The 19,478-nt window shown below is 45.4% G+C and overlaps 1 protein-coding gene across 1 annotated transcript; it reads left to right on the plus strand.

Annotated features, from left to right (window-relative positions):
• The first annotated feature begins 5,740 nt into the window (after window positions 1-5,740).
• Window positions 5,741-19,067, plus strand: LOC144104417 (uncharacterized). Its single transcript, XM_077637401.1, has 4 exons — window positions 5,741-6,068; window positions 7,775-7,928; window positions 10,308-10,440; window positions 18,648-19,067. The coding sequence occupies exons 1-4, from the start codon at window positions 5,924-5,926 to the stop codon at window positions 18,720-18,722; spliced, it is 507 nt and encodes a 168-aa protein (XP_077493527.1). The 5' UTR covers window positions 5,741-5,923; the 3' UTR covers window positions 18,723-19,067.
• The last annotated feature ends 411 nt before the right edge of the window (window positions 19,068-19,478 follow it).

Consider the following 19,478-nt stretch of genomic DNA (forward strand, 5'->3'; position numbering starts at 1 on the left):
ACACCTGAACCGCGCCGTAAGGGAAGGGATAAAGGAGGGAGTGAAAGAAGAAAGGATAATAGGTTCCGTAGTGGAAGGCTCCGGAATAATTTCGACCACCTGGGGATCTTTAACGTGCACTGACATCGCACAGCACACGGGCGCCTTAGCGTTTTTCCTCCATAAAAACGCAGCCGCCGCGGTCGGGTTCGAACCCGGGAACTCCGGATCAGTAGTCGAGCGCCCTAACCACTGAGCCACCGCGGCGGGTGGGTTACTTTAACCCCAAGTGCTGGCTTTGTGGCGACACAGCCATGGGTGATCCCGTACTAAGGCAATGTAAAAAGGGATCTCCACCGAAGGATCTAGTACAAATTCCTTCTCTTGAGCAATGGGAGGCCGTTCTGGCCAGCTCAGGCCCGGGCATTCAAGCCTTGGTCACTGAGTAGGCCGCTAAGGTCGCCGCTAGCCGTGGTCTGGAGGCCATCTAGCGCTGACCGCCTGCATCTGCACTTTGACGAAATAAACCTTTTCCAATGTATTCGCTTGGTTTATGGTTTATGGGGTCTTAACGTCTCTAAGTGACTCAGATTATGAGGGACGCGGTAGTGAAGGCCTCCGGATAATTTCGACCACCTGGGGTTCTTTAACGCGCGCACTGACATCGCACAGTGCACGGGCCTCTAGACTTTCGCCTTCATGGAAATTCGACCGCCACGGCAGGGATCGAAGCCGCGTCTTTCGGGTCAGCAGCCGAGCGCCATAACCATTTAGCCACCGCGGTGTCTCAATTCCGAGTGTGTACAGATGGAGACGTAGAGCTACCTCCGCAGACGATACCGGTAGCTATAGCACAAGTCGCATCGAAGAAATACAGTATTTGCGACTTCTCTTCAAAATGGCAGCTGCTTTGCTTGCGAATCTATAGCAGCTGAGAAATATCTCCGTCAGGGTTTGTGTGTGTGCGGTTTACACCATTCAGAATCGTTTCCACCGGCTGGGCTGAAGTGCGCACGGCCGACCGTCATTGCTTCTTCTATTCTTTTTTGTGGTTGCACCCAGAACGCTATTGTGTTTTGCTCGTGTCTGCAGCCAGATGCGGCGGCGTATGTGCTGAAGGGAAGTGGGAAACGGGGCCACTGGCTGCGAGCTCGACATACATGTATATTACGTGCGTGAATGCGCACTCTGCGGCAAGAAGTCCGAGAATACGAAACGACAGGACCAGTGTCGATAATGTTCTCTGACTCAGTGTTTCCTCACAAGGGAAGAAAATTGGGCGAGTTTGTAACGGTGAACCATGGTGTGTGAGTGTAGCGCGAAATAGGACAAGGGACAAAGAAAGACGCACACAACACAGGCGCTGTCTTCCTTTGTCCCTTGTCCCGCTTCGCACTACACTGACATATCAGTGTTTCTTGTCTGGGTTCGTGTCGAGCGCTTTCTCGAAACCTTTCTTGACGGGATTAAAGCCGTCTTGCTAGGTGTCGCACCTGCACTTTAAACAGAAAGGAGTAATGAGGGAGTAATCTGTCCTCTAATGCACTCCCTTTTATAAAAGAGTGTGCACTATACAGGGCAGCTTACTCCCTTCTTACTCCCGCATAGGCGTATTCGTGTTTAAAGTGTGTCGCTTCCCGCCGTCAACCGCATGCCAGGTCAGCCACACTTGTGTCCTGTGGTTTATATAATAATTGGTTGGTTTTTGTAGAAAGGAAATGGCGCAGTATCTGTCTCATATATCGTTGGACACCTGAACCGCACCGTAAGGAAAGGGCTAAAGGAGAGAGTGAAAGAAGAAAGGAAGAGAGAGGTGCCGTAGTGGAGGGCTCCGGAATAATTTCGACCACCTGGGGATCTTTAACGTGCACTGACATCGCACAGCACACGGGCGCCTTCGCGTTTCGCCTCCATAAAAACTCAGCCGCCGCGGTCGGGTTCGAGCCCGGGAACTCCGGATCAGTAGCCGAGCGCCCTAACCACTGAACCACCGCGGCGGGTGGTTTATATCGCACCTGCGGTGTTTGCACATTACATATTCTGCGCTGAGAGTTTTTGCCTGAGGCAGAGCAGCACAGCACATCATAATTACGGACGTCTGATCATCGCACGAGCACCTCAATTTGACCTCGAATGGCGTCCCCTGTATCCCGTCAAAGTTGCGAATAGTGGCACCCTTACGGCTGCTGTGAAGCTACCAAGGTCATCACGGGTCAGGATGAAACTCCCCCTCAATTTTCATATATTTTGGTTTTCCGGGGTATAGTTAAGCCCAATAGACGCCTGAAAAGCAGATCCCATGAGTTGAGGACTTCTAACCGCTTCTGTTCGGTGACAAGCTTCAGAAGGATGAACAAATATTATAGGAGCAATGAATAAGCAAGTGCAAGCTGGTATAGATTAGTAGAACACCAACAGAAAAAAAACAGCCTCCGCGGTGGCTCAGTGATTATGGTTCTCGACTGCTTACCCGAAAGATGCGGGTTCGATCCCGGCCAGGGCGGTCGAATTTCGATGGAGGCGAAATCCTAGAGGCCGGTGTACTGCCCGATGTCAGTGCACGTTAAAGGACCCCAGGTGGTCGAAATTTCTGGAGCCTTTCACTACGGCGTCCCTAATAGTCTGAGTCCCTTTGGCACGTTAAACAACCATAAATCAAACCGAAGGAAAGAAACGAGACGAAACAACTGCTTGTTACGTGTATAGTGTCTTTGCTTGCACCTAAAAGCTTGCAAATCTTCTAATTGTTATCAGCAAATTAACAAAAAGCAGCCCCGAGAACAGAGTCATTCTGTTGCATGCCAACGAACCTGTGTAAAACACTGCCCCCGACGCTCGCAAAGCAAACCTGCGCTGCTGACGCATTCACCGCTCAGAGCTGCGTCCCGGTAATCACAGCACTCGCTTGCAAATCCCAGCTACAGGTTGAAGCCGCGATGCAAACAGCTGCTGCTTGCGGAAACAACAGAAGCATGTCGGTCAAGAGTCCAAGGCCACAGGATCTGCTATGGAGCGCTATAGTCGGGCGGTTGCGACACCCCCGAAGCTCAATATCTCTATAGAGGACAGCAGAAGTATCATTCCCGTTTCTGAGAAACTTCATAGCTTAATTGCTGTCGTCGTAAATAGCAGGATATGCCGCTGAAAAGCAGACCCTGTGGCTTGGGAACTTTTGACCAACCCTGCACTATTTGAAGATAGACTGGCGGAAAACTTTAGAAGACGGCATATAAGTGGCACTGCGAGCCGTCCCACAGGCAGAGGGAGTTTTCGAAGTACATTATGAAAGAAAAAAGAAGATACCGTCAGTACGGTTCTTAGACATCAAACTTCTACACCAGAGGGGCTTAGCAGCGGAGTTCGGCCTAGTCGCCCCAGCGTCCGCCTATTATGCCCGTCTATGGCGCATATATCTGCGAAAAGAACTTGAGCTTGGATCCATCCGTCCGCCCGTCCATCCATCCATCCATCCATCCATCCATCCATCCATCCATCCATCCATCCATCCATCCATTCATCCATCCATCCATCCATCCATCCATCCATCCATCCGTCCGTCCGTCCGTCCGTCCGTCCGTCCGTCCACCCACCCATCCATCCATCCATCCATCCATCCATCCATCCATCCATCCATCCATCCATCCATCCATCCATCCATCCATCCATCCATCCATCCATCCATCTATCCATCCATCCATCCGTCCGTCCGTCCGTCCGTCCGTCCGTCCGTCCGTCCGTCCGTCCATCCATCCATCCATCCATCCATCCATCCATCCATCCATCCATCCATCCATCCATCCATCCATCCATCCATCCGTCCGTCCGTCCGTCCATCCGTCCGCCCGTCCGCCGGTCCTTCATCTTTATGGATGGATGGAGCGCCACAGTCTTAGTACCAACATGAAGGGAAGACACCAGGGCTTCTGCTGATTTACGTTAGCCCAAGTATAGCCAGAAAAATCACCTTTGCCTTTTCGGGCCTGGATTGTGTAAACCTTCCAAAACCTTCGCTCTCTATTTTTTTAGAACGGTGCTGCGTATTTATTTATTTGAAACTCAAGGGTCCCTGGCGGGACATTACATGAGGGGTGGGCGCAAGAACAGCGGCTAACAATTAACGCTACATGGGAATCACGACGATGACGTGGCTTCCTCGATGGCAGTCTTGAAATGGGCCGGATCAGGGATTAGTGCTAAGTCGCAGGGAAGGTCATTCCAGTCGCGAGCTGTGTGGACAAAGAATGATTTCTGAAATGTAGTAGTGCGGGCACGATACTACAGTTCCTGTGGAAATCTGATTCATTGAGATCAAGTTTCGGCAGTACACGAGACTTCCGCATGGGCAAACAGGCCAGAAAGTGTCTCCTCAAAATGACGAAATCCTTTGAGGGAACCGTATTCTTTCGATCCTTGTAAGTCTGTCCACTCAAGGTTCCAACGAATGAACAGTGCTTCCCTCGGTATTGGCCAAAAAGCCAACCAAGCATTTACTCAGTTATCGTATCCCCAGAGAGTCGAAGGGATTCTCATGTACATGCGTCCGAATTAATTAATTAATGTGGTCGGTACAAAGAGTCGGTGATTTCATCATAAAAATGAGCATGTTCAGCGTCAAATTTCGTAACCACTCAGCGGTAGACTGATGAGTTAAGGTGATTGGCCTAAGCTTACCTGTTGGACAAGTATCGAAGGTGTTCCATATAGTGCGTGCGAAACCGTGCAGAGGCACGGGCAATGGTATACTTTAAGAAGGAAGGGGAGTGGGGTGCCAACTTTTATCCTACTTTTATCCACAAATGGCTAACATTATTTGAAAATAATCCAATTTCGATTCACTTAGTCGATAATAGCACCACAAAGCAACGTGCAAACTACACTCCAGCTAGTTTGAAGTATTGCACTCAGCCGGAGCCATACTTCGTATTGAACCTTTCCTTGATCAATGCTTCGTCCTTCTACCATTGCTACAGCTCCCGCCTGTGGCATCAGGACTAACGGGGAGCTTTCTGTGACCAACGGCAGACTGGTGAGAGCACAACGTTACAGAAATTTCTTTACACAGTCTATAGAATATCCATAGACTTGTTTATATAGTCTATGGACTGTATATAGACAAACCTTTTAGAATAGTTTATAGGCAATGCAAATACTAGATAGTCTATAGAGGAGCTGTAGATTGATGGTCATACACTTCTAGTGTACTTTTTCTTTATACAGTCTAAAGGTTATGAATAGACAAAATGAAATGTTCATAGGAAGGCAATATAGCCTATAAGAAGTCTATAGACTGTCTAAGCACTTCATGTAGACTATATTGCCTTCCTATCGATATTTCATTTTGTGGATTCATAGCCTATAGACAGTCTAGAGAAAAAGTCTACTAAAAGTGTATGACCAATCTACAGATTGTCTATAGACAGACTATAGACAATCTGTAGATTGATGGTCATACGCTTTTAGTACACTTTTTCTATAGACAGTTTATAGTCTACGAATAGACAAAATGAAACATCTATAGGAAGCCACTGTAATCTATAAGAAGTTTATAGACTGGCTATAGGCCGTTTTTATGAACATCCAGAATGCGGTCCCGCTCATGCAGTTCATGTCTCTCAGAAAGCAAAGCCGCTGCAGCCCATACCGGCCCCGTTCGGTTCGGTTGTCATTGACGCACGACTTTTCCGGCCCCCGCCACTTCCACGTAAGCGGCGGCGCGTGTTTTTATCAACAGCCGCGATCGTCCGTTCCACATTGCGACTATTTCCCGCCAGACGACGCACGCTACGTGTACACTGTCGCGGCGTGGTAACCGAAGCACACAGTTACCCGCATGCCGAGAGCGCTGTTGCGCGAAACGCAGCTGGTGTGGGGGATGCATTAGCCGTACCGCGCGCAGAAAATTCTCGTTTTGTTTCATTTTCTTTCATTGACCGACTGCGCATCCATGGCCCACATCGAGCACTCGACGCTGCTCTGCAGCTTCTACCGAGGTTGCTCAACTGCCATCGTGAGCTTGGCATTTGCTGCGTTGCTCCCATCTTGCTGCGCCCAGCCGTCAGTCATCCGATACGCGCTGAAGCCCTGCTCACGTGAGTGTCGCCCATCCAAGCACTTTGCATCGGAATTCGCAAAGACTGCTAGTACTCGGAGTTGTACAGTCACAGAGCTCAGTTTGCACAGCGTATTTGTTGAGATTTTAAATCTATCGACTGTGTGGATATGCCAAGCTAAGTAGTCCGTCAGTTTTGTAGGGTTTTCTGTAATGCGCTACAAGTTTATAGGGCCATTCAGCTCGGCCTAGTGATGTCTGAGTAAAGGCGATCAAGTTGAGATTATCGTCACCCCCTCCCCACCTCCTCGAAAAAAAAAAAAACAATCGTTTCGTTATGAGCATGCATGCGTCGTAGCGTGTTGCCTGCGAACAACACGGACAAACATGGTTGAACACTAAGGTGCCGAAATTTCCTCTACAGCGAGATTGGCATTCAAGCACCCTGGGGGGGAATTAGCTCACAGCGGTCAAGGTCGTGCCGACCCCAAGAACGCTACATGCAACCTGCCGCGGTGGCTCAATGGTTAAGGCCAGGAAGGGTCGTTGGTTCGAGCCTGTTAGAGGGGGCACATAGTGAACGCGTTGTGGTGTGTGTGACTTAGTGACGTGTGTTTGAGATGTGTACTGATGTCAGAGTAATTAAAAAATAAAACCAAGCATACTTATTCAAATTAAGCGTCAGAAATTGTGCGGCATTATGGTATTAAGGCGTTTTATTGTACTCAAACAAAACGTGTATATGCATATTAGTATGTAGTGGCGTGGTATGTCATGCAGTGCAACCTAGATAATGATTGGTGGTTGGTAATCGGTAATGTAATCGCTAATTGCGATTGTAATTGACGACCGTATTGGTAATACTATTATAGATCGGTAATCAGTGAGAAAAGAGAAAGAAAAGGAATACATGAGAAGGCACGATCCCGTCTACTGTCAAGGCGATCCTTAAGCGACCTCCTAACTTTTGGTGGGTGAAAATTATCCGCACTGACAGTCGTCGCCATGGTATAGTGAAATGACCGTAGAACGAGTATGCCCGATGATCAACATTACTCCAGTACCAGAGTTCTGACACAGCTATAGAAATAACCACAGTTTGTAACTTCAGTTCTACACACCGTACAGACATCAACGTATAATAAAAACGAAGCCTGAATTAACCTCTTTGTGCAGGTTCTCTCAGGTCATGAATGCCATTTTACCAATATCCCTCAAGAGAAAAGTATACAACCGCTGTATCTTACCGGTACTCACCTACGGGGCAGAAACGTGGAAGCTAACGAAAAGGGTTCAGCTTAAGTTAAGGACAGTACAGCGAGCCATGGAAAGAAAAATGGTAGGTGTAACGTTAAGCGACCGGAAGCGGGCTGAGTGGGTGAAGGAACAAATGCGGGTTAATGATATTTCAGTCGAAATCATGAGGAAGAAATGGGCCTGGGCAGGGCATGTAATGCGAAGGCAAGATAACCGCTGGTCCTGAAAGGTAACGAAGTGGATTCCAAGAGAAGGCGAGCGTAGCATGGGGCAGCAGAAAGCTAGGTGGGCGGATGAGGTTAAGAAGTTCGCAGGCATAGAGTGGGCGCAGCTGGCACAGAACACGGTTAACTCGAGAGACATGGGAGAGGTCTTTGCCCTGCAGTGGGTGTATTCAGGCTGATGATGCTGATGATGATGATGATGATGATGACTGCACTGTACAGCGTCCAAATTGCCGCGCTACACCATATCATACCTTTCGTGCAGCTTCCCCAGCCATCGTAATCCGCAACGTAGAAGTGAAGACTCAGATGGACCGCGGACAAGCCATCCTCGCCTTCACTGTAAACGTGAGAAGACCTCTCGAAGTTCCCACGCTGAGAATCACCGTCAACGATGAAGCGCTGAATCGTCCGGAGCCGTGTGTACACGCAACGCGTGGCAGCGTACTTCTTTTTATATTTATTACTTTTTCCCCATCCTCCAGACTACCGGTTTTATCAATGGCATATTCACCTCTATTCACTATGCTGTAGTAGTGTCTTTACCAGTCGCTGGAAGGAGAACGCCGTTGCAAAAAATCTTTAGACAGTCTATAAACATTTTATAGACTACTGTCTATCAAGTCTATACACTCTATAGATAAATTCTAAAGAACAGTCTATAGGTATTCCAAATCCTATAGACAGTCAATATACAATCTATAGACTTATGGCCATAAAATTTTAGTAGACTTTTATCTATAAACAATGTATAGGATATGAATAGACAAAAATAAATTTCTATAGGAAGGCAGTACAGTCAATAATAAATCTATGGACTATCTATAGACCACTTTTTTATGGGGGGCGGGCTGTCGAAATTACTTCATTGTTTGCGTGTACCAACATTACGCCTTCATATGAGGGGCGAGATGAAATGAGTTTATGGAAACAATTCCATCGAGTATCATAATACGCAGGGTATGCCGTGCTGTTGCAAGGGTGAATCCAACCTATTTGCGCTCAGTACGTTGATGTCGCAAGTAACCTTGTGCCCGTACACTGCAGGTGGCCCTGCGGGCCGTGTCTAATGCAAGGTAAAACATGGTAAATACAAGGGGGGTGGTACTGCGCACAAAAAGACAAAGACAAGAAGATAACACAACAGGCGCAGATCTGCGCCTGTTGTGTTATCTTCTTGTCCTTGTCTTTTTGTGCGCAGTACCACCCCCCTTGTATTTACCATGATTGACCGACTAGCCCAACAACGTACGCTCTTAAGGTAAAACATGATTGGGAAACAGTTGTGACCCTAACGTCAGGCGCCTACTTCCGCGGAACTACATGCGTTTAGTACTGTATCAACATCGGCCACCAATGTTAAAATGGGATCCGTCACGTTCGGTTCAAATGGCATATAACTAAAGTTTCCAGTTGTTATTCTATTAGCAGATCTAAACTGTAGAAGATGAATTCCTTCAGCCTTTTATTTCTATCACTGGGTTATAATTTTTACAGTATTTTAAGCTCACTAAATGCCCTTCTAAAGTTCAACACCTAAGGTGCCATCGGCGTAACGGGCTGTTAAATCCCCTGTTTACTGCGGTAAAAACAGTTTAATATACATTCTGCGCCCAGTTTTACCTGTTTTAATGCGAAAGCACTACTTCACGAGGTCAAAATGGCTCACCGGTTTGAGTGAAGCCTAACCTGGGGGTGACCTTGGCCAAACCATAAATAAATAAAATAAACATTGCCACGACTGGGATTCGGCCCCGCGGCGGCGCGTACAGTTCAGCTTCGCTGGCCACTGCGCAAGAGCAATATATGCTACCGCCGCAACCAATCTCACCTCACGTTAACCCGCAACACACTCTCGCGCTGTGCAATGCAATGCACAGCGTCGCCTTCCTCCACTAACGCTACTATCAAACTAATATTTGCGTTTGAGTTTTGTAGCGGTAGTGACAGAGAGATGTTGCGCATGCACCCGTTGCCGTGGAGAACATTGGGGCAGAAACACGGCGCTAGAGAAATGCGCGTTGGCGTTCCGGGTTCGAACCCGACCGCGGCGGCTGCGTTTATATGGAGGAAAAACGCTAAGGCGCCCGTGTGCTGTGCGATGTCGGTGCACGTTAAAAATCCCAGGTGGTCGAAATTATTCCGGAGCCCTCCACTACGGCCCCTCTTTCTTCCTTTCTTCTTTCACTCCCTCCTTTATCCCTTCCCTTACGGCGCGGTTCAGGTGTCCAATGATATATGAGACAGATGCTGCGCCATTTCCGTTCCCCCAAAACCAATATATATATATATATATATATATATATATATATATATATATATATATATATATATATATATATATATATATATATATATATATATATATATATATTGACAACACTGCTCCACAAACGCGGCACTGGAGCGTAGAAGGAAAAAGTTGAAAACGCGCATAAGTGGCTACATGGGTCAATGGACACCTCAATCGCGCTTTCAGGTACGTGGCGGTGATGTCCACCTCCAAAAAAACTATGCCCTTCCACAATATTTCGTGCTTAGTCATTCTCGTCGCGTTGTCGAGTCAGCGCAAATAAACACTCCAAATACTAAACAGCTAATAACAACAGGCAACGAAAGTGCGCTAAAGGTTTCAAAACTTTTTTAGATAACGGCTTCAAAATGACGGCTATAGCTGAGTGAGCAAAATGGGGTAGACCGATTGCGTTCGGATTGCTCTGTCGGCCCTTCTCCATTAGTAAATGTAAAAAAGATCACCTGCGTCATTAAAACTGAATGTCCCTCTTTATGTTTTTCAGCGAGTACAAGCTGTGCGATCTAGTTCAGCGAGACCGCGAAGACAATGCACGAGACTCTTGTAATCTGGACCCCCAAGTATACCACGCGGAGGTCAAAGTGTCTGGATACCAAGCATTCTTCCTGACCAGCGAGGTAAGACCACGCTACGCAAAACATAAAAAAAATGAACGATATAGTAGTTCATTTTTACATAACGAAGACTGTGTAATTTTCAAAAATAGGATTTCTGAGGCAAAAATATGGCTTTTGCGAAATGGTATTGCCAGGGTTGGAGGCGCCAGAAAGCTGGTGAATGATGTTAACTAGTAATCTGGTTAACTATTTTCTAATAATTAACTTTCTAACTATTTTAGTTAGGCGTATAGTTGCCGTTAGTAACCGCCATGTCATTTAATGGAATTTCGAAAACGCGATTATCTTCGCCGTTGTGGCTCGACAAAATTTGGCTGGATCGTTCGAAAATACATGCACTTTCAAAAGCATGCAGGCAATTCCATCCCTCCAGTGCATGTAACTAGTCGAAAAAGCCAAATTTTGTCGAGCCCCAGCGTCGAGGGTATTAGCATTTCGAAATTAAAAAACTGGTATGGCGGCCAATAATATCTAACAGCAGCTAGACGGAAAATTCTAATAGTTAAAAAGTGAATTATTGAAAATTAGTTAACCATCCTAATAGTTAAGACGATTCACCGGCATCCGCCAACCCTGGCATTACCATGCCGCAAAAGCCATAATTTTCCCTCAAAAATACTATTTTTGAATAATAATTAAAGTCTTCCTTGTAACACCCTATATGTGTCATCATAAGATCAGTTTAATCTGCTCTACGATAAAGATCTTTCTGAATGAGTTCCAATTATTCCTGTTTCGCAGTGGCGTTGGCTAAGAAATAATTTTCCGCGAATTTCCAAAGCCCTTCAATCCGTCTGCGTGGTTCACAGCAGCCACCGATAGCGTTTTTCTTTTCTGGGTATCTAATAGACCACCCGCCATCGCTCCTGCGTATTGCTTTTCATTTGCGTGTTTATTTACTTTCAGCCAAATTTTCCACCTCTCCTGTTTGATCTCCAACCAATTTGCCTCTTTTTCAAGCCCTTTACGCTAGCTCTTCTGGATTTTTTTTCTATCCACAAAAGCATTTCCGCCGCAATGGCAAACTACAACTATTCAACAGCTGCATCTCTTGGGCATGTTGACTGTTACCCCTGAATGACGCTATCACATCTTACGCGTTTTCGCGAACAATATGAACTCACTTCCAGATATTTTTGTCAGTTTTACAATGAGTCTTATCCTTTGACTCGGCCAGGAGTTTCACTTAAGAAGAATTTGTGGCGCTGCCATACCATTGAAGGAGTTGGCACTCACATCACCATCATCAGCAGCCTAACTACCCCCCCCCCCCCCCCCCTGCAAGGCAAATGCCTCTACAGTTTCTATCGAAATATCCTCCTCTTTTGCCAGCTGCGGCCACCATATCCCCGCAAAGTTCTCAATCTCATTCGTCCACCTAACCTTCTGCTGCCCCCTGCTACGCTTGCCTTCTCTTGGAATCCACTCCGTTACCCTTAAGGACCAGCGGTTATCTTGCCTTAGCATTACGTGCCCTGCCCAAACCTTTTTCTTCCTCTTGATTTCGACCAGGATGTCATTAGCCAGCGTCTGTTCCCTTACCTACTCTGCCCGCTTCCTCTCTTAACGTTACACCTATCATTTTCCTTTTCATGGCTCGTTACGTTGTCCTTAACTTAACCTGAACCCTTTTCATTAGCCTCCACGTTTCTGTCCCGTAGGTGAGTACCGCTAAGGTACAGCTGTTGTACACTTTTCTCTTGAGGGCGCTAACGCTAGCCAGGTAACCCAGTGCTACCAACACAATATAGTGTAGTCCATGCCTCTAACCCTGCGTCAGGGCCACGTAGTCCCATCTGTTTTATTACATCCGCAACCAAGATTGGCGTGTCGAGAGTGTACCTGGCACTGTGACGAAAATAACAACAAAGTTCACACTATGCAATAACACCATTAAGGCCACCGCCAGCCATTTTTTTTTTTCACTGCAGGACAAAGATCTACCAAACTAACCTGCACTTATTATTGCTTTGGGTCAACCACGGCGAGATTGTTCCAGCAAAATTTTCTGCCCTATCACCGAACCTGACTCCCAGCCGCCGTTCATCACGACTTCCTTATCAACTCGGACGCTTTCGCGGTCTGGCAGGTAGCCATTCCATATTCTCTGCGCCAACACAAAGAATTGTGTCAGTGGCAGCATCCCTGTTTTTCGGGGCAAATATTGGATCTCTTCTGTTTCCTTTTTCTCTTGGCACTTTGGCAGAGAGCTTCTAACCGATGGAAGGGCATCCCCATGCCACCGCAGTGCATGGCTCAGAGCAGCCGATTTACTCTGTGAAAAAAACACGGACTTTAGAAAAGAAAAAAGAGAAAGTAGCGCATTCCGGTGAGCACAGGTGGGTGGAAGTTATGCGAAAAGAGCAGTACGCGAACCTATCACAACATGTGCGATGCAAGGCACCAAAAAAAGAAATACAGAAACTGAGCCGAAGAGCGGCGAAAAGAGGTCAGAAGCTTGAGCTAAATGGAATGCGTGCCACAAACGGCCAACGCTCGATCAAAACAAAAGGAAAAAAGGATCGGAAGTAACGTCACAGATAAGGATAATCCAGCAGGATAATCCACCATTCCATACTAGTTGTGCAATTCTTGTGGCCCAACGAGATTTTATCAAAGAGCGTTCGAGATTTCGCTAATATGTTATGAAACCCATATGAAACAACCGATTACTATGAGGCCCTAAAATACAATACCGTGAGGGCAGACACCGGGCTAGCGTGCAAACTGTCTGGATACTGAATCCTTGACAGAAGGGCTATTCTTCTACGAACTTTTTGAGAAACTGACGCTGCTCCAACCTTGTGCGACAACTTGATTCGACTTGAAATTTCGTCCTTAAGCATCCATCCTAAGCTGTTACGGCAGTAAACGTTGTGGTGGCGAGGACGTGTATTTCCCTAAAACCTGAACTCTTCAGCTCAACGTCATGTTTGTTGAGGCGGATTCTAATCCAAAGCTGCTACCCTCTTTGAAGATGGTTCCTGATTCATGGACCTAACATTCGGCTGTCTTCATTGTCCGAGCAATGTCTTCGCAGTCATAAGTAGCAATCTATGCAATCGACATAGAGTGGGAACGCGCTGACAGGCCTAAGAACAAAATGACATGAGCAATATATTTTACTTGGCGCAATACTGTATAAGCTGGGACAGAAGCAAGGGAGTTGTGCTCCGTTTTTATAAATGCCTTTAATCAACTGGAAATACATCACGGTCCTTTTGTGGCCACTCGTAAGTCGACCCGTTCCCCTCAATAATTGCCATTAATTACTAGCTCACCATTTCTGGACTTTTACTGCACAAAACTAACTAGCGGCATCTGTCGTCGGCCAGCAGCGAAGACCGTGAGATTAAATTAAATTAAAAGAAATTAAATTAAATCAAATTAAAAGAAAACGGAGAGCTGTGGAGATGCAGCGCGAACGTATTGATAGCGATGGCCTACCTCCCTACGCGCTGAAAATATTCTTAAACTGATTCCTGTGCAAGCCCTGACTAATTCTTGCGACCGTGGAAAACTACTTTGCTGCACCAAACATTCGGATTCCCACAGTTGTCCTCTACGTTCAGCGCCATGAGGCCCGTGGTGGCAGTCGTGAAAGCTAAAAGCGTCTGTCAAAAATTCTCCACTCTTAATTTCATGTCGTACTAAGCATTATACGTGGCGGGGATTAAACTGCATGTCCTGCGGCGTTCACTTCACCCTGCTTTTGTGATGCTCGATTTCTGTAAAATTGTATTACTTCGGCCAAAACCAGAGTGCTCCGCTATGTTGAACAAGCCAGCTTCAAAGCAAACGGTCACCTTGAAAAGGTGCCCCCAACACACTGCTGTGTCTAGCGTGCCTATACTTTTCTCAAAATAAAGTCGAGAGCATTTGTACCACTCCAATTGTTCTTAGATAGATTCTTTGTTCCTTGTGCCGTTCGTCGTATTATGTGCTTATCACTAAAGCCACTTTTTCTTCTCGTAATTCTTGGACTACTCTAAAGGAGCTACTCCTCATTTCTGCTGTAGATTTATGTCTTTATTGAGCAACATAACTGGTAAAGAACAGCTTAATATTAACCTGACAATTAGTTCAATCCAAGTTAACAATAAACAATGCATTTTCTATGCATATTTGATTGTTCTGACTATAAGTTTTGAGTTTGCATGAACAATTTCGCGACCCTTTTATACTTTATATCTCGCTTTGTATCATTGCCAAAAGCTTATAATCATGTTTATAAGCTGAAACATTTTTTTATTTTTGTCTGACAGATATTTGCAACTATAACAGCTGTAACAACTATACCAGGAAGTAAAAATGAACGAAATGAATGAATGAATGAATGAATGAATTAATGAATTAATGAATGAATGAATGAATGAATGAATGAATGAATGAATGAATGAATGAATGAATGAATGGTAATACAAGTAATGGTCGTTCTATGTCGAACGTGCCAGAGTTAGCGCTCGACTCCCTTCGATCTTGTCGATAAAATTTGTGGCTCTTTATTGAAGCGCTTAAGCAATTACGCTTAATAACATTGGTGAAAAAAATTTCCTGGTCATGTGGCAGCCCTTCGAATTCCTCAGAGGAGTGCAAAAGTCTATCTCGCTAAAAAATGTACAAAAATCAAACATTTTACTGCCGCATTCGAAAGATTTTTAGAGGTAATGAACATGCATATTGGGTTTTATTCGCAGACCCAAAAATTTTGTATCAATTTTTTGTGCTGCTTAATGTCATTATTTTTCACCAAAAAATGCCGTTTTTGATATTTTTTGATGCTCTTTAGCGACATGGGCAAGCCACATCACATGTTTCGCCGCTTCTCTGCAATATGTACTATCTCAATAAATGGTTTAAAGTGTGACACAACGCAGTATATTTCCGAAAAAAAATTTTTAACCTAAAAAAAATTGTGCTGTGCAGCGTACAGAGGCTTTCCTAGTACAATATAAATTGTAGCCCAATTAATAACTAGTTGCGTTGAAATTTTGCGTAGCGTTTTTTATCGGATCCTTTTTTGTTTTAAGCAAGAAAAGATTTCCGAAGTTCAACGCTGCACCTCGAGCCATGGTTGCCCCGTACCATTACTGAACTGCAAGACACGGCCGCGGCCATGATCGAATCCGCTTCTGTAGGGTCATCAGCTGAGCACCATAAGCACTCAGCTCAACTGGCGGCTAGTAGAAAGAGAAAAGATGTGGCCTATATCTCAATCAGTTATTAATAGTATCAGCACATTAAAGTATAGTTAGCTCCAATGCGCTTGTGGATTAACAAATAGAGATTTTAATCATTGATTTTATCAATCTTGATGGGGTACTAGTGGGGTCATACATTCCTGATAACGCGATGCGACTGAACGTTGAAGCAATAGCAACGGATGCTACAATGAAAACGGGCTGTTCTTTAGCCAAGGCTCTTCGCTTCAGGCTTGTGTCAGCGGCACACGGTCGCCATCGTACGTCGCGTCGTGAGGAGCATAGCCTCATGCAAATACCGTTTAATATATGGTCTAAACTGCGCTTATAGTCGGAGGATAACTGACATATGGTGGCTCACCTCCATGACGGTTTTCAAAGGCCGCGGATTGGCTTGCTTGCATAGGTTCTCGTGTTGTCACCACAACCACCGCCGAAGTCACGAAGTAGCTGACGTCTTGAGCACAGCGCGCTGCCTACAAAAGCCATCTTGCTGCCTCTTTCACAACACCCTTTTTGCGCTGCCTAGCGATCGGCCCATGTAGCAGTGGTGAAGACAGAATTTCGGTTCCCTACGTCATGCGTACTCAGCCGCTGCGATTTAGACGCCGCAACAGCTAGTAGTCACGGCGCCGTGGGTCGATTTTGATTTTCCAGCCGGCCAGCACACAGGCTTCGTTGAAGACACAGAGCCCCCTGGAGCACTCTTATCTCTTCAGTGTTTGCTGCAGGGCGCTTTCTGGGCAGGGAATGACTCTCGGAAACCGGCAAAAGCATGCCGAGCAGTGCAGTGGCGGTAACGGGCAACCATGGCCCGAAGTGCAGCGCTCAAATTCAATTTTTTTTCTCGCTTAAAACAAGAAAGGATCCGATAAAAATAACTGAGCAAAATTTCAGTGCAACTAGCTATCAACTGAGCTACAATAATATTTTTACTACGAACGCCTCTGCACAGCACTTTTTCGACATTCGACAATTCGAAGTTCGACATTTTTTCTTAAATATGATGTGTTGTACCATACTTTAAACCATTCAGTGGGATAGTACATATTATATAGAAGTGGCGAAACGTGTGATATTGCTCGCCAGTGTCGCGAAAGAGTATAAAAATATTGTAAACTGTTTTGAGGGGAAAAATAATAAAAACAGCAGCACCATAAATTTGCGCCACAAATATTTTTGTTCTGTGAATAAAAAGCACAATGCATATTCATTATCTCCGAAAACATATGTTGTTTGACCGGTCAAATTGTTCTGATTGTAACTCTCAGAGCTTTCAATATATTTCAATAATTTTGGTTAACACGATGCTCCTTTGGCGCCGCCACGCAAGTTTAAAGGTTTTCATCAAGGATCTCATATAATTATTAGTAGCAGGAATTGCGATGCAAATGAGGCATGTGAGCACTGACTACGATTTCAACTTAAGGGCAGTTACTGCGAATTCGCAGGAGGAGGAGGAGGAGAGGCGAGGAGGTTAACCGGTAGATGAAACCAGTTTGCTACCCTGCAATGGGGAAAGGGATGAGAGGATATAAAGGTGAGGGAGAAAAGAGAGTGATAAGAAAAAGCATCATAACGAATTCAAAAGTGGCACAAAATTGAAGTCAATCTAAATTCAAGACAACTCAAGCCGCTCTGTTTTGTACCTTGAGGTGACGAATTTAAACCTCTTGTCTTCTGTATACGTACACAATTGCAACAGAAAAAAAATCACGTATTAAATTATTTTCTCGCCATGATGGTTTAATGTCGAATGTCGTGAAATCGTGGCATACCACTTGAACGCCGGATACTTCATTTCAAATAGAGTTTGCGAACGAACTTCGATGTCATTATGTTTTGAGCAGCCAGTTCATTCAGGCAAAAACTGTTTGGCGTCACTGCGACCGAGACTTGCAAAGAAAAAGGGGGCGAATGTGCGCGAATTCCACCCAACGTCCAATACTTTCAGCTCTCATATTCAGATAACTTTTGCGGAGAAAATAAGGAGACATTTGTTGGATAACAACATGCATGCGGTCCCCTGGGCCTTTGATTTGGTATTTGACATAACTCGAAGACTCACGCAAGGTGGACCAAGTGGCAAATATTAATCGCGACATACCGATATCTGAAATTTTTCAGCGCAAACAAAATTTTGATAGTGATTTCAATGCGGCTATATTAGCTAGCGAAATGAAAATTCGTTGGAGGCACTTAGATATCTCTTAACTGCGGGAAGGCGACAGCCATTTGCGACTCATTGCACTGATTTGAATTTGCCGCGCCTATTATAGATGCCGCGAAATTATAGATCTTTAGGTGACCTTAATGTCACGGGACCTTAACATTACGTGACATCACACGGTCACGTGACCTAGGTGGTGATGTAACGGACGGACGGTCACCGCGAGTATGAGCCATTAAAGGCTATCGCCTTAAAAGCTAGTGATTTTTTGTTTGATTAATCCATATATGGAGTATTACAGGGCTAATAGCGAAGGCTACTCCATTCCTGTTCCATTTTACGCGATAGCATATACACACCACGTCCGGTCGAAAAGTCGTCGGCGTAGTCGGCCCCGCGTGTCGGAAACAATCATAGGCTGCGTAAAAAAATCATATCATGGTAATTTGTGGTTCTAGAGATTGATAACTGATTGGTGTGTTATAGACAATGACGCATTAATGAAATCATCGTAATTAATTGATAAAAAAGAAATGAAAAAATTAAATTAGAAAAAGGTGTGTTCAAAGGTGTCAAAGAGCACAGAATGAGAAGCCAGTGCTTGATGATGCCACTTAATAAAGTTTCGGGTGTGTAATTTATCAATTATTTATTGAACAATTCAAGAAATGAAAGATGCCTTCAAGGGTGTAAAACTGCACAGAGTGGAATCTCTAACGCACTGCGCTATCGCGTCAAACTCTTAAGGCGGAGCCTAAGTGTCCCCTCCAATTTTTAATTTCGCTATCCGAGTAACCAAGTTCCGATTAACGTCCTTCCTTCTCTCTCACACGCAGGGCGCGCGCAGCAGAGTGCGTTTCGAGGTTATCGACAAAGGACAAGTCGTGGGATGCTACTCGAATGCCCCGTGACACTTCTCGCTGTTCAAGAATGGCCACATCTTTTGCCTGGCTCTGCTAACACTACTCAACACCCTACACGTCACGGTGGAAGACGGTAGAAGACTATCGATGCGTTCCGAGCTGCGAGAAGACTTTCCGAAGCCGTGGCTACAATAAAGTTGTGTCCAGCAGTGTCCTGGAGCCGCAGCTGTGACAAGACTCCTCGGAGGAACCTGTGATGTGACCATGATGCGCTCTTTTGCTTTATATTATTTTGAGAAATTATGCAGAATTTGTGCTTTTGTACATAAAGAAAATTGCCTTCATAAAGTGCCCGTGTGATTTCTTGTGAAAAACAATGCCGAGCGAAACTTTGTTGTATGCAAGGTTTCCACGGGACAATAAAAACTGCGCGCACCAACTGCGCACACCACCACGACTCCACATGATAGATGATGACAGTGATGAAGCAGGGCGAGGGGGGGGGGGGGGGGAGGGGGGAAGGTCCTGCATGTTAAAAGCTGCGACAACCGCAGCTTTCCGAAGCGACGCTTTCCTGTTCCAGCAGCGAGAACGCATATAGATAGACAGACTGCGACACAAAATGACTTTCCACTGCGCCACGAAATGGAAAAAATTGGCAAGCGAATTTCAGGAACGACTGACAAATATTCGTTGAAACACAACCTTTTCAAACAAAACTGCCGCAGAAAGTCTACACTGCTTTTGAAAACTTGAACCAAGGCCAATAACATGTTGGCGGCGACAGTTTTGAAAGTGTAAACG

Source organism: Amblyomma americanum, chromosome 9, assembly GCF_052857255.1.
Source record: "Amblyomma americanum isolate KBUSLIRL-KWMA chromosome 9, ASM5285725v1, whole genome shotgun sequence".
Lineage (NCBI taxonomy): Eukaryota > Metazoa > Arthropoda > Arachnida > Ixodida > Ixodidae > Amblyomma > Amblyomma americanum.